Source organism: Ascaphus truei, chromosome 2 (assembly GCF_040206685.1).
Source record: "Ascaphus truei isolate aAscTru1 chromosome 2, aAscTru1.hap1, whole genome shotgun sequence".
Lineage (NCBI taxonomy): Eukaryota > Metazoa > Chordata > Amphibia > Anura > Ascaphidae > Ascaphus > Ascaphus truei.
The window spans coordinates 427,161,237-427,176,268 of NC_134484.1; the positions used below are offsets into that span (position 1 = coordinate 427,161,237).

The following is a 15,032-nucleotide window of genomic DNA, read 5'->3' on the forward strand; positions in this document are numbered from 1 at the left end:
CATAGATGCATATGGAAAATAGGTGGTGCTCAAGTGCTTGGTCCTGTCTTCATAATGATACTTCAATAATAGTAAGGATAACAAGACTGGGAACTATTAATAATAACGAAACAGTGGTTCCAATGAAAGTCCAGACCTATGCAGGGGGCTCTATAATTCCCTGAAGGTAGGAGGTGAGCACGGTTATACCCCTCCCCTCCTCATTGGGATGGCCCGTAGATTGCAGTGCGCTGCACACACTCTTTTTGGATATCTCCATAGATGCAGTTTGTACACACTAATGAAACTTTACAGGGTGCACAACTTTTTTGTTTCAAGTATCCAAACCATTATAATTTCATTCAAGTATACAGAAAGACAGATGTTTTTCCAGCAGTGAAAAAAACTAGACTACAAGGCAGTTTGTGTAATGAATTCAACTCTGTTCTATCCTGTTTAACTCTCGTCAATGTTTGCCATATGTGTTGGGTATTGCTATGTAACAGGGGTGGCCAAAAATATAAAAATTACTTAGCAGCAGGGGAAGGGACACACGTTCCGGCTCCCCCCCCCTCCCATCGGCAGCGTGTATCTGTGACACTGACACACCCCCCTCCCAAGTACTATATGAAAGCAGGGGCAAGCAGAGTCCACTCTTGGAATGTTCCAACAGGCTCCCTGCGCTCCCCAACCCCCTTACACACTAAGGCCTGGGACATAGTGAATTATATCAGTGCGGAGGCGCGCTGAGGCTCAGGGAAAGCGGTGCTTTCCCTGGCCTTACAAAGCGCGCCGTCCGTGGGCGTGTCGGGGGCGGGCCAGTGACGTCACGGAGCTGGTTCGCCCTCATTGGGCGAACCGCTCACGTGACCGGCCCTGCGCTTCGGCGAGCGCCAAATTTGAAATCTTCCTGAGACACACGCTTCCCCAAGCGTGCGTGAGCCCCTGCTAAAGCCGACTCATTGCGGCTGCAGGGGCTCAGTGCCGAGTGTGATCATGGCTCAGCACGGCTCAGCCTTGCTTACACCACTATGTCCCAGGCCTAAGGCCTTGTCCAGGGTGCCGCTTAGCAGCAATGTGTGTGGCCAACGTGAGCAAGCGCGGCGCTTAGCAGTTTGCAAGCAAGCAAATTTGAATTTGCCGCTTGTGCCGCCACAACGCATGAGCGCCTGCACGCTCAGCGCCACCCTGGCCGCAGCCTAAGGATGTGATTATGCCAAGAGCTTCAGTGGAGCAGCGCTCTCCTGTGGCTTCATAAGCAGAGCTACATGTGCACATGCACAAGAGATTTAGCAAGCGACTGCAGGGGAGACATGCTCAGATGTCACTTCCTTTACCCCAACGCCTGCCTTTCCAACACCAATCTAATGAATTATTCCATTGAAGATTTGTCCATAATAGCGATTAATAAAATAATTAATGTAATTTAATGAATTACTTAATTTTTTTTAAATACTTGTCAGTCAATAATTATCTATGTTTGTCAATGTGTATGGTATGTTCAAGGTATATATGGCTTTTCAATAAAGGAAAACTGTATTTTGTATGAAATCCTGGAGGTAAATTTTTTCTAGGTTTTTCATTAGTTAGATTGGAGGAATATGATTGGTGCACTGAACTTCCCTTTGATTGGATGGCTGCATCATGTGACGTGGCTGTAGCTGCTTGAAAACAAAATTTGCCCATCTCCTGAACGGTCTCCTGCTTTGCAGTAGCAAGCAGGGAGACAGTTGAATTTGGTATAAACAGTTTTCAGGTATGTATAACAGTTGATTTTGCGCGGCTTGGTGTCTTTACAGGAGACACCACAGGCGATTTCTGGTATAATCAAGGCCTTAGGAGTGGTGACTGGCTGCAGCCAGCTGGTGGAATGTTGGAGCTTTACAAATAAACAATAATCAAAAGCTGGGGAGCAGTGATTGGTTGCGGCAGTGACTGGCAGGAACACGTACTAGGGGATACATTTTAGACTGGTGGCCTGGGATTTTTCCCCTTCTGCTGTATGGCAAAACCAGAAGCTCTATAACCTTGGAAAACTGTAACCATTTTTAAAGTTATTCACTTAAAAATGTTTTGGTGGAAACAAATAACCTGAGACTGTATTTTAGAACGAAGTATTTAAGGCTTTTTTAAACCAATAAAAGATCACCATCAAAAAACATTCCTAATTTACCTGTGAAACAAGAGAAAAATCATTATCAGGTAGATCTGAAATAAGAAACGTAAATAATTTTACATGGGTGGTGAGAGACTAAATTACATGTTTAATGTATATGCAAATTAAAGAGATGTTTCCAAAATCTAGAATATGTAAATCTATTCAGGGGATGTTTTGAAACAGGAAGTTTATACCATGGTCTTTAGATGAAAGAATGGGAACATCTGGGACATTGGGTGATGCCAATATCAAGGAATGTACTAAACAAGTGAGCCAGAGTGCAAGCCAGGAAGCACAGAGAATATAAAGTCACTGGGAAAAGGGGGACAAACACAAAATAATGCATCATTTATGGTGTTCGCTGCACCAATTTATAGTTGGCATGAATTTATAGCAGGCAAATTATCTAAATTTCCCCGACATTCCAGAGGGGGAAAAAAAGCAAAGCAATGATTTTCTCTTTGATAAGTCTAGTTTTCTCAAGCAATACTTTTTTTCCCAGCAGCAAACCTAGGAAGAACTCTCCTTAGTGCATTAGGCAGTACCGTTTTGTACAAATATTAAAGTCCTTACTACACTAACATAAAGAGCCATTCTAATGGACCGTAAAATCACACCAGGTCTGGACGCTGAAGTTGGCAGTTCTACCGGTTGTAGCCATAGGCGCCTTTAGCATATCCGATAGAAAATGCATAGGTTTTCCTTAAAAAATCAATGTTAAAATTCCTAGAATACGCAAAAAAATAAATAAAGAGCGAAACTTCAGGAACGCAGAGTCGCACCAAAACATATGGAATCTGATTTTCCACATATGCATTATACATATAGTATTGGACATGTTGACAAGTACTTCCTCGAAGAAGCTGATTAATTTTCTTACTTTTTTTTTATAATCTCTTGCCCTTTCCAATACAGCTTTATTTATCAATTTGTTTTATTATTATTATGGAGATAAGAGTTTGAAATATTAAAATGGAAGAGGTTAAAATGGGGCTCAGATTATATATATATATATATATATATATATATATATATATATATATATATATATATATATATATATATATATATATATATATCATAATACTGAGTTAAGTCATGGTGAGTAAAAAAAAAGTGACAAAAACCCTCCACAGGAAAGCAAATATGCAAATATAGCTGTATGCTCATCTGCATGTCTTAGGCAGGTCTGCAACCCCGCCTTTCCCCATTATCACCCAGCATACAGCACTTCCACTGCAGCAAGGGATTCTGGGAAATGACATGCAAATGAGCACACAGTGTCACTTGTTGCCTCAATAACCATTTTTAACATGGTTCCCTACAGGCTTAAGCTTGTGCTCACTGTGTGCTCATTTGCATGTCATTTCCCAGAATCCCTTGCTGCAGTGGAAGTGCTGTATGCTGGGTGATAATGGGGAAAGGCGGGGTTGCAGACCTGCCTAAGACATGCAGATGAGCATACAGCTATATTTGCATATTTGCTTTCCTGTGGAGGGTTTTTGTCACTTTTTTTACTCACCATGACTTAACTCAGTATTATGGTTTAGCCTATCCCATAGCCTCTCTTGCATTCCCAGTAAAATCAACCCCACACTGATGAGACCCATCAAGGTCGAAACAGCTGTCTGTGGGTGGTTTTCTGGGTATGCACCTTAACCCTGGCTGTGCTCAAAGCTGTGACCATGCAGCAAGCTTAAGCCTATAGGGAACCATGTTAAAAATGGTTATTGAGGCAACAAGTGACACTGTGTGCTCATTTGCATGTCATTTCCCAGAATCCCTTGCTGCAGTGGAAGTGCTGTATGCTGGGTGATAATGGGGAAAGGCGGGGTTGTAGACCTGCCTAAGACATGCAGATGAGCATACAGCTATATTTGCATATATATATATATAAAGAAAATCATGATTCAACAAAATAAAAACGAGCAGGCTATGGTTCAGAGGGCAATATACCCACATTATAAAAGAGTTAATTAATCATATAGGCTTCTGCTGGGGAGAGGGAGATTTACACTTCAAACCATGCTTGCTTTTAACAGGAGGAATATCACAGTTTCTAACTAATAAGAGGCACTTGGCCCTTCCCATTTTCACCCATATGGTCCAAACGATAGAGCCTACGTAATCCACGGTTTGATTTGCTTTCTTTCCATGGCTAACACCTAACACCTTACTTCTGTACTTTTGTTAAAGGTGTATTCCCACTTAGAGGGAAACATAGAAATAGTGCAAAGTAAAAGTAGATTAACATTTTTTAATATTTTCCTTTGCTACAGGAACGGAGTCGGGAAGGTAGCACAAAGCAGTAAAACAAACCCTACCATTCAGATTACACCGTTTACAAAACATTGAAAGGATACATTTTCATAACTAAAAATACTTATGCTTTCACTGGTCTGATGCAAAAATAGCCCCAAATCATTGATTTATTTTATTAAGAGGCAGTCCCTCCCTGGACCAAAAAGAGTAAACATGAAACCTGTTTAAAAAAAAAAAAAAAAAAAAAAAATCATCAACTCAGCCAGATTTATCTCTTTTAAATAAAAATCTGACACCTACAAGTATTTTCATTAATCTTTTTAAGTTAGTTTGTTGACATGGTAAGCAGCAGCTTGGCTACAACTTGGTGGGCAACAGGCCAGGATCAGTAGGAGGTGGGGCATTAAAATAGGTTTGCCATTGTATGGATTTGTAGATCTATAATAGGTTGTATAAGCGAACAGTGTAGAAAACCGAAACCTTTAACTCTGCTCGGCTTCTAGCAACTTATTTAATTGCTTACAAAATCTACAAAAAGTGTTCTAGAGCCTGAAAAAACAGGGAGAGGGTCTCCTGGTCATCTGCCAGTAGATGCCTTATTATTGGTAAGGAATCGTGGGGGCATTGAAACCCATAGGGAGGGTAGTAGTTCCAGAGATAGGCCAACCTTATGAGGGAACTTCCCATTAAACTCAGCAAGTCCATTTACAAAAAGTGGTCCCCTAGATTTTGGGAGGTTGTTATAGATGGACAAGATTATTGAATCATGCATTATGCCTTAAGAATGCTGCAAACTTTTTTTTATCATAATCTCATCTATTCTTTGAGAGAGGGCGGCTAGTGAATGGGCATTCAGCTTGTTCTAGGTGCCACTATGGCACATCTAGCAGCTGTCAGTATGTAATATTAAAGACATGGGGAGGGGAGATTTCTATTCTCAATTGGTTTAACCAACACAATTATCATCGGGTCTATGGGTATTCTTATTTCTATGATCGCCTCAATGAGATCACTCTCCCCCAGTAGATTAATATCTTGGTTAAGAAACACCAAATGTGGCCTATGTCCCTCCAGCCAAGATCTCGAGTCCTCTGATATAGGAGGTCACGATTTTCAGGTGTTAGGTACCAGCAAAATAGTATTTTATAAATATTTTCTTTTGTAACCATGCAAATAAATGTTTTTGAAGCGTGTTCACATAGATCACTGTAATCGTCGTACGTGATCTCCATACGGAGATTGATTAACATGTTGCTATATAGAAGTGATCCGGCAGATCGAACAAACTATTCTTGATACAATATGGAGATTAGACCCGTTTTGGAATCTCTGGCTCCTACATAGATTTATGAATACTGTGCACTAGAGGAACTCTCGTGATGCATTAAGCTCTAGGAATTAATCCTCTACTACCAGGTTACCGATAGATGCCCCTTTTTTTACCAGATAGCAAATGGCTTTGTGGCCAGACCTGTGGTGGGGGGGGGGGGGGGGGAATAAATAAATAAAAAGTATCAGGGTTTCCAAAACAGGGTGTCAATTCAGATGGAACCGATACTAGGTTATATTTGAGATTAGCATTTTTCCCAGTTTTTTTTACGTCAAATCTATAACTGGAGAAAGAACCTTGGGCTAAGGGAAAATGTCCTTAGTCTACCAGAGTAGGGTTGGTAACGACACAGGGGCAGAGAAAGTAAACTCCATATCAACCTAGCATTGTATCTCTCCTTGTGCTCATTGTGCTCTCCTTGGTGCCAAGACATAAAAATTGGTCTAATACGTGAAGCCAGACCTCCAGATTTTGGCAATATTAAACATGCATCTAGTCACTCTAGGATTTCTATTCATCTATATATCTATATACAGTATACACACTGGATATCTTTTATGTTAGCTGGAACAAGGATTGGGAGGGGATGAAAATACCAGTAGTAAAAGTATTCTGGGAAGAAAATTCATTTTTATGGAACATGTACAACCCCACCAGAAGGTCTGGAAGTTATTCCAGGTGTTTAAGTCCTTTTTAATTTATGCAAAGAGTTCAGTATAGTTTATATAGTGTCTAATCATTTTTGTTCAAGTGGATCCCCAGGTATTTGAGATGGGCGTCTTTCCACTTATGAAGTTTAACTGGACCTACTTTATTTTGTATTTTGGTAGAGAAATGTCCAAGGCCTGTGATTTGTCATAGTTTATCTAATACCTTGAAAGCATGTCAAATTTCTCTCAGGTGGCATGGAGGAGGGGTTATAATCAGTGTTAGGTCATCGTTTAGTTATTGTTATTTATCATAGTGTGACAATTTTCATGCCCATGATGTTGTGATATTTGTTTTTGTCATATAGGTTCGGGGTTCAATGGAGAGAGCGAATAGAAGTCTAAACAAGGGCGAGTTCCGTTGGTGATTCTCATCATGACCAGTCCCTCGCTCTGCATTTTTAACAAAGCAGACTGACGTGACACGTGAGAGATGACCCACTAAACGCAAATTTATAAAGGAGTTTTAAAGTTTATGGGCCAGCTAATCATAGCAAATGCATGCTCTGTCTCTAAATTCAGGAAGATGGTCTTAATCTCAAACATTAAAGGGATTGATTTATACATTTTCCCTTGTATTGTCGGAGGCCTGGGTTGTTTATAAATCAAACCTGATTTTTGTGATCATTGTCAAAGTGTATTAAAGTGTATCAAAGTGTAACATTGAAAGTGTCTGGAGTTGAAATTGGAGGTGAAGATTGGAGGAAGATCTGGACTCTGCACAACAACAACTCTGCAGCTGTGAGGAGATCTTGATTTTCTAAATGCTATGATTCTTTGTACTCTTCCTATCCTCCAATACCTGGACTGTCTCATCCTGCATCTCACCATGCCCTACCTATTGCTTTTTTTGCTTACTGTTTCCTCACTACTTTGTGAACTTCTCCAATTTCCCCACTCCCCACTGCAGCATTATTTATACACCTCTCTCCCAACAACTTCTTTACTCCTCAATAAAAAGCACCCACACAAATCCTCTATTCACACCCTCTATCTACTCCTTCCTGCTGCTGGGGATCTACCCTACTGTAAGCCTGAACCAAGCCACACACCTGATATCACCCATGCAGCCTGCCATCTCTTCCCCTGTAAATGGTGTTAACCTTCTGATTTAATACTGACTAACCTTAAAACTCATCCCACAAGTTAAGCATCCCAACAGCCTGCACTCATGGTTACTGTCCCATACTCAGCCACTCCTATCACCCACGGTGGCCAAGCACTGCCATACAGCACTTATTCCCTCACCTACTGTCTCTGGAAGTCTCCCACCATACCTCTTAGATTGTAAGCTCTTCGGGGCAGGGATTTCCTTTCCTATTGTCTGATTTCGCTGCACTTATTGTATCATTTTAATTCCCTGTACTGTATTCTTTGTGAAGCGCTGAGTACACTTTTGGCGCTATATAAATAAAGACATACAATACAATGTGACTCAATCTGGGGAAGATTGTTTTAAGTCTATTGGCTAGGATTTTGCTGTATATTTTAAAATCTGAAGGTAGGAGAGCTACAGGTCTGTAACTCTAACATCTCATTGGGTCTTGACCAGCTTTATGAATAACTGATGTTTGCTTTAGCCATCTGATGTGGGATAAATGTTGCCTTCCAGAAAGGAATTGAACATTTTAACCAGAGTTGGGATAAGCCATAAAAAAAATTTTGTAGTAAATATTGGAGTCCATCAAGGATGGTCTTTGCCGATTTTAATGATTTGACCACTTTCCTGATTTCTCTTATGCTGGTATTTAGACAACCTAGACCCTCCTGTGAAAGGCTGGACAGACCATATTCCTTTAATAGGAATTGTAAAACTCCTTTGCAATCTAGGAGGGGTTGTGTAGTTGCAACATTTCTCAGTTTTAGGGGCAACACGTTTTATCTTGATCGCAAACCCTTTAGTTTATTTCCAAACAACTTATCCATCTTCTTTCACTTTTTACAATAAAAAGGTTGCTTAGACCATTTAATGGCCTTTTCAGTGCCCTCTGTATGGATTTTTCAAGTTCTTTCTGGTGTCTAGCCACTTATACATATTTTCTTTGTTAGTTCGGTAACAAATTGCAGTCTTATGCTATTGAAATTAGGGTCCCTCTGACGTAGGCCTTATTAGTCTCCAATAAAGTAGGAGGATAGCTTGAAATTCCTTTATTTTTGGTAAAATGAGTTTATAACATAATATCCCCTTTAAGTCTTTTGGACTCGGAGAAAGCAAGTCTACATTTGTAGTTGGAGTTGAGCACTGTCATATTTAGGGGTATTAGTTTACGGTTTGATTAGACTGAAGACATTAATGTAGCCTAAATTCTGTATCTCTTTTCCAGGGTATAGGCTGACATCTTGGGATCAACTCTGGGTTTAACCTTGGAAACGCCAGGGACTCCAAGGAGAAAGGGAATACAAAATGAGATTAGTCAATTACTAAGAAAGTAAAAAGGCATTGACAGGAGTGAGGTTGGGAAGGGGTCTGGAGTGAGGTGCACAAAAAAAGTGCCTGGGAAGTTTCAATACCACGGCCCCAGTGGTGACCAAAGTCAAAATGTAAAATATCAAGGAAACTAGCATTTAAATAAAAATAAAAAAACTTTTTTCCCCACTTGGAGCCTCAGGCACAACAAATATTGGCATGCTCAGTACATTAAAGTGAAAATCTGCTCAAGTCAAATCAATAGGAGTGATCTTAGATGTGACCCTTATTGGTGGACATGGTAGAAGGAAGCTTTCCTGCAACAGAGGAGAGCAATAAATATTACAATTCCTCCAGAACAAGTCTGATGTAGAACTACTGTTAACTAGTTTGGTATAATAAATAAGGGTATGAAGAAAGCAATCCTGAATCACTAGTGTTGACAAATGTTTTGTGTCCTACCATGCTAGTGAAGGATAATCTTTTAGGAAGCAATATCGGTAAGCCATGTAGAAGAAAACTGGCACACAAAACTTCAGATTAATTCAAAGTAAACTCATGTTCCTAAAACTGTCATATATAACTGGAATGAGATGAGGCCATAGGGTGAACACGGGGCATTATGGTCCTATTTTGTAGCCAGTATATTTTGGACACTGATTCTACAGCCCTCTCGGACACTACTCAAGTTAGAGCAGCAGCCCTAGTTTCATCTTTTCTTTTTTGTTTTACTATATGCAACATGCGAGTAGATTTAATATCAGCAAATATCCTGCTTGTGTGCCTATCTAACCGCTTTCTGATTCTGTGCTGCAGTCTGTGACATGCTGCAGCTCATGTGTAACATTATATTACAGCTTTCAGAGCAAGAGACTGTTTGGAACAACGCAACAGATCTACTTGTGATATTTAGTTGCCAAACGGCAGTGCTTTAAAAAAAAAAAAAAAAAAAAAAAAAAGTGCATGAACCGGTTTCAAAAGAGGAAGTGGATGGATCTTTCTTGATCCGTACATAAACTAAACAAACAAAAAAAAAAAAAATTGGCTTGGAGTTGAAAATAATAAAATAAAACATGCAGACCGTATTATCTATTTTTGTTTTGGTTTTTTTTTACCAATAGGATATTGCAGGTTGTTGCTTTCATTTGAACAAATGCTGTAAGCACATGGCCTGACATTTTATGATTTCATTCATAAAAGTTAGTAGCAAAAAAATAGATACATGTTGCATAACCTAAACAAATAGTTACCCATTTTTATTTAGTAGACAAACCGAACTACTTTTTACAATAGAATGTATCTGGTTACGTATTTAATGTGAAGGAAAAGAAAAATCAAACTACTTGCAGAAAAGTAACTTTATTAAACATGTATGTTAAACAGGACTTCTACTAGAATTTGCAGCTTAAAATCATAAGCTCTTCGTCCAACATGCAAGAGACTACATAAGCAAAATACCATAAAAATAATGCTACTATACTAAACCAGCACAAATACAATGGAAAAATCTTAGAAAATAAAAGGCAAGTTATCTACAGTAAGACAGAGCTGTGATGTAGAAAGACTTTCAAAATGTGTGTGGGGGGGGGGGGGAATGGGGGGGAGAGAAATAACCAACTACTTAATTCAGTTGCTACATTTTTTTTAAATTAAAATAAGGAAGAGGTGGCCGTATCAAGTGTCATAAAAAACAAAATCCTAAATACAACAACAAAGCTTTGTTCTTTAGACACACGTGCCTTTGTTGCCATTTAGAAAGTGAAACGCATACAAGTAATTGACATTCCAGCTCAGGGCAGAAAGTCCCAAGTGTGATGTAATTGAAGCAGACGTTTCCCACATTCTTTAGGGCTGTCATTTAGCAGCAGCTCCAAAAATAACCACCCAGGTTTAATTATAACGGTGCTACATGCACTCTTCCCAAAGCTTCAAAATTAGGAAGTCAGACAAAGTAGCACATCTAAAACGAAGATAAACAAGAACTTCACCTTAGCAGGAGCGTACATTTCTTCTTAATAGCAGTCTGCATCTCAGGACAGAATTCATAGCAACTCATGGCTAGTGCATTTGGGCACTTAAAAGGTTATCAGTATATATACCCTCAGACTGTAATATCGTGGAGGGTAAAGGGGCGATGAAATAAGTGGAATGTTGCAGGATTGCCAATAAGTAATGTAGTACACATTATGCGGCCATGGGATGCTGCCATCCTCCCATCAGAATACTGGGTTATTGGAAGTCAGCACAGGCCAGAATCACCTCTCACTATGTGTGCGACAAAAAAAAAAAATTATATATATATATATATATATATATATATATATATATATATATATATATATATATATATATATATATATATATATATATATATATATATAGTTGCAAACAGCACTAGCAAAGAATATATTTTAAAAAATCTCTACGTGTGGTGCAGGGGAAAAAAGGGAATCCCTGTAAATTCCTACAAATACAATGATGTTCCCCACACTCAAACAAAAGTATAGACGCTATATTGAGACATTCAAGATTTTTTACTTCATTGAAATGAGTTGTGCGTGCGAGAGATAGATAGGATAGATAGGACATACACACAATTTTTCTCCTTTTTTGTTTCAGATTTTAGACTTGTCCTCCCCCCCCCCCCCCTTTTTTTCAATCAATTTATATGTGCAGTGTATTAATTTCTGTGTATTTTACATTTTGTTAATGAGGGGGGGGGACATCATTGTATTTCTACTACAGGCAAACAGTCAGCAAGAGCACCTACAATGCGGAATACACCAACACAAAAACGCAGAACAGAAGAAGTTTCTGTCACTTGGAGTATCATTTCTTGCCAGTGGTAGCAAAGTATACAATTGCCATCTTGACAGACAGCATCTTATAACCATCAATCCTGAATAGCAAATGTGCCGTTGTACCTGCTCCAGCACATGTAAGGGCAACATTAAAAAGAAATACTCCCCCTGACACCTTTACTGCACATCACTGAGTACATTATCAACATTTTACAGGGGGTGGGGGGGAGGAGGAGAGAAGTGTACACTTCCAGGAGTTAAGAAAAGTATTTTATTGCTACACTGTAATTTACTAATTAAGTTTTCTGTACATAAAATAGAAATAATGAGAATGCCTTAATAACTAACAGGTTATGTTCAGTGAAGTTTATATTAACTTTACATGACTCACTATAAAAAGTGAATCATAAAATTGGAGCTCCCTGTATTAGCTCACAGAATCACACGAAGGGGGGAGGGGGTGTACAGGCTCACGTGATTTGTAGGCCATCAAGCACTTGGTAGACCTTCATACCAAAGATTACACAGACATCCCAAGATGCAAAAGCCAATTTCCGTGATTTGGTTAGGGAAGTGATGGAAATCTCAAACACGTACGTGAATAAGAATTCTCTCCAGAAAAAAATAAGTAAAGGGTAAATAACTTGTGTATGTGCTATAGTTTACATGAAATGCCTTTCCATGGTTATGTGTGAATATATACATACACACAGCTTGCAGTGGTTGTGTGTGTGAATTTTGATTGGAGGTTTTTGTGTCCCCTTCCCCCTGGTTTTATGCTCGCTAGTCCCACTTTTACATAGCGGCTCTTGTGATGCACCTGTGAACGACTGGTCTTAAGATACTTCTCCCTCCATTAGGAGAGCTTATGCAGGTAGTGGTAGGATACCTTAGCATGGTTTGCAAGCTTAAAGTGCTTTAGCCAAATAATGTAACTAAAAGGACCCACAAAGAAAACGGCTAAGTACTTGACTGTATAATTTCTCATATTGGATGTAGTACTGGGGAGGGCGAAAAAGGACTGAGTGTGAACGAAAACGCACACTCACTCGGGGTTTCGGGCAGGTTCACACTCCCCGTCAGCTCCATGAAATGTACACAAACAAACACACAACGTGAGCGCTGCGTGTTCTCCTGCGCCCCCCGGCGGCCTCTCTCCGCGCTGCACCCTCCCCACCACCGCTATCCGCACGAGGCCCAACCCAAAGACAGGATACCACAAAATGGCGGACTGCGGCCCCGTCACGTGACCCCCTTTGTGCCTTTCCCGGCCGCCAGAGAAAAAAAAACAACCGGTAACCGGGCGGCAGCGACGGGTCCCGGGGGGGAGGGAAATGGGGCCGGAGGCGGGGCAGGATTGCTGAAACCCGAGCCCTCAGGAGCGCAAGGCGAGGGGCGGTATCTGCGAACCCCGGGGCGGCTGGGGCAGGGGAACAACATGGCGGCCATTTTGTGCAAGCTTGCGCAGATACGGGGGAAAAGTAAAGCACATCATTACCGACTCCTCTTCCTTCTCCATGCCCGTCGGCATCTGCGGCACGGCGCGGTTGATCGATGCATATTCGTGCAGGTCGGGTAAATCCTCGCAGCGGAAGACGGGTAACGGTTTGGACGCGTCCAGCGCCCGCGCCCGAAACGACAATTTACTCATTTTTTTATTTTTTCTTTCCTACCACAGAGCCATGCGACCGTCCAGAGGGGGAATCCTCCCGTCCCGCGCTCTCATGGATGTCTCCGCGCTCACCCCCCCGCAAGTCCTTCCCGTTATATAAATAAAAAAAAATAAAAAAAATGACGTGTGGTGTTTGCTTTCGGAGCCGGGCTATGCGGGGCTCGGTTCTGTGGGCTGTTTTATGGTGTTTCTGTGCGCTCCGGTGTCTCCCACTCTCCCTTCCCCTGTTCAATACGCCATGGCCAACATGGCGGACATTAAAAACTCCGCTGTCTGCTCCCCCAGCCAACCCGAGCTGCGCAGCCATTCCCAGAGTGCATCGCGCGCATGCGCGCACATCGCGGCCGAGCCGAGAGCCGCAGCGTCCGGGGGCGCGCATGGAGGGGCTAGAGGGCGCGCGCGAGACACGAGAGAGAGAGACCCTCTCCAAGATGAGCAGGGGCCGCAGCGAGCATTTGTGCAAGAACACATAGGGGACCAAGGACAGGCTATATTGCTGCTTAAACATCGCAGGCTATACTGCTGCTTATTAAACATCTCATGCACACAGCAGTTACATGTATCTCATACACAGAAACAATACTGTGAAACTATTAAATATCACACTGCACACAAAATATAGTTCATGTATGCACACAGAAAATGAGCCACATACCCACAACATACATGTACCCATCACATAACCCCAACTGCATATTATTTAAATACAATATCAATGTTAAATAGTATACACACATTATCAGATACACTGTTGCGTGTGTATTTGTGTGCGCATGTAATAATTGAAACGGAATATAGTACATCCATGACATATCCCATATGCAAAACATAATATAATGAATGCATGCACAAGAATAAGTCACCAACTCCATTCTATATCTCTAATACACCATGATACAATATATTGTAACTTAAGTATTTTATTATGCAACCAATACGATTATGCTGTATTATTGCAAGAATCTTAATTCTAGAATATATTGCAATACATACATTATATACACACAATCCAACAATTATAATTCTGTACAGTATATGTACATACATTACAATGGAATGAATGTCAAACCGATGCATTGTATTCTATTATATACACAGACAATATATTGCAACCTTTAATATACAATATATGCAATCCACACAAAATATATTATAGCCATTACATATGATATGCTGCTACATGTGCATAGAATTTCGCAATTATTAGTTATGATACTACAATACAACTATTGAGTAGTATATATTATACCAACATAAAATATAGTGCAACCCTTAGGCCTGTAATATAGTATGTGCTGGTGCGCGTGCGGAAGCATACGTGGCATGCACGTTTAGTGTCTATAGGGCAAGCGGTGATGCGCGTGGCTGACAGTGTTAGGCCGCACTGTGATTGGCTCACAGCGTCACGTGGCACGGCAACAGCGCAAAAATAATTTCTTGTATTTCCTCAGATCTGCCGTGCCAACGCACACGCGCATCTCAACTATAGCAACGTCAGGCAATTATCATTGACGCGCGCACACTATATTACAGGCCTCAGAAATTAAACATGCAAAGCATGTGCAGAACAAATATTGCAACAATGAGATATATGCAATACATGCACATTGAATATTTTGCAAGCGCTACATCCACAGTATGATGCCGGACACAGTGAGCACAATTGTATAATGTATGCAACACATACATAGTTTATTGTAGCTATTTGATGTTCTG

General features: G+C 40.6%; 1 protein-coding gene across 2 annotated transcripts in view; it reads right to left on the minus strand.

Moving 5' to 3' along the window:
• The window catches only part of EPC1 (enhancer of polycomb 1), a 125,367-nt gene that overhangs the window by 70,626 nt on the left and 39,709 nt on the right, over positions 1–15,032 (minus strand). Inside the window, exon 1 of one of the 2 annotated variants that reach the window (XM_075587727.1) lies at positions 13,143–13,650. The exons of the other annotated variant lie outside the window; for it this stretch is intronic. Within the exon in view, the coding sequence (XP_075443842.1) occupies positions 13,143–13,295 (153 nt within the window). The 5' untranslated portion in view covers positions 13,296–13,650. Of the gene's footprint in view, positions 1–13,142; positions 13,651–15,032 lie in introns of those variants that run through there. 2 annotated transcript variants of the gene reach the window in all.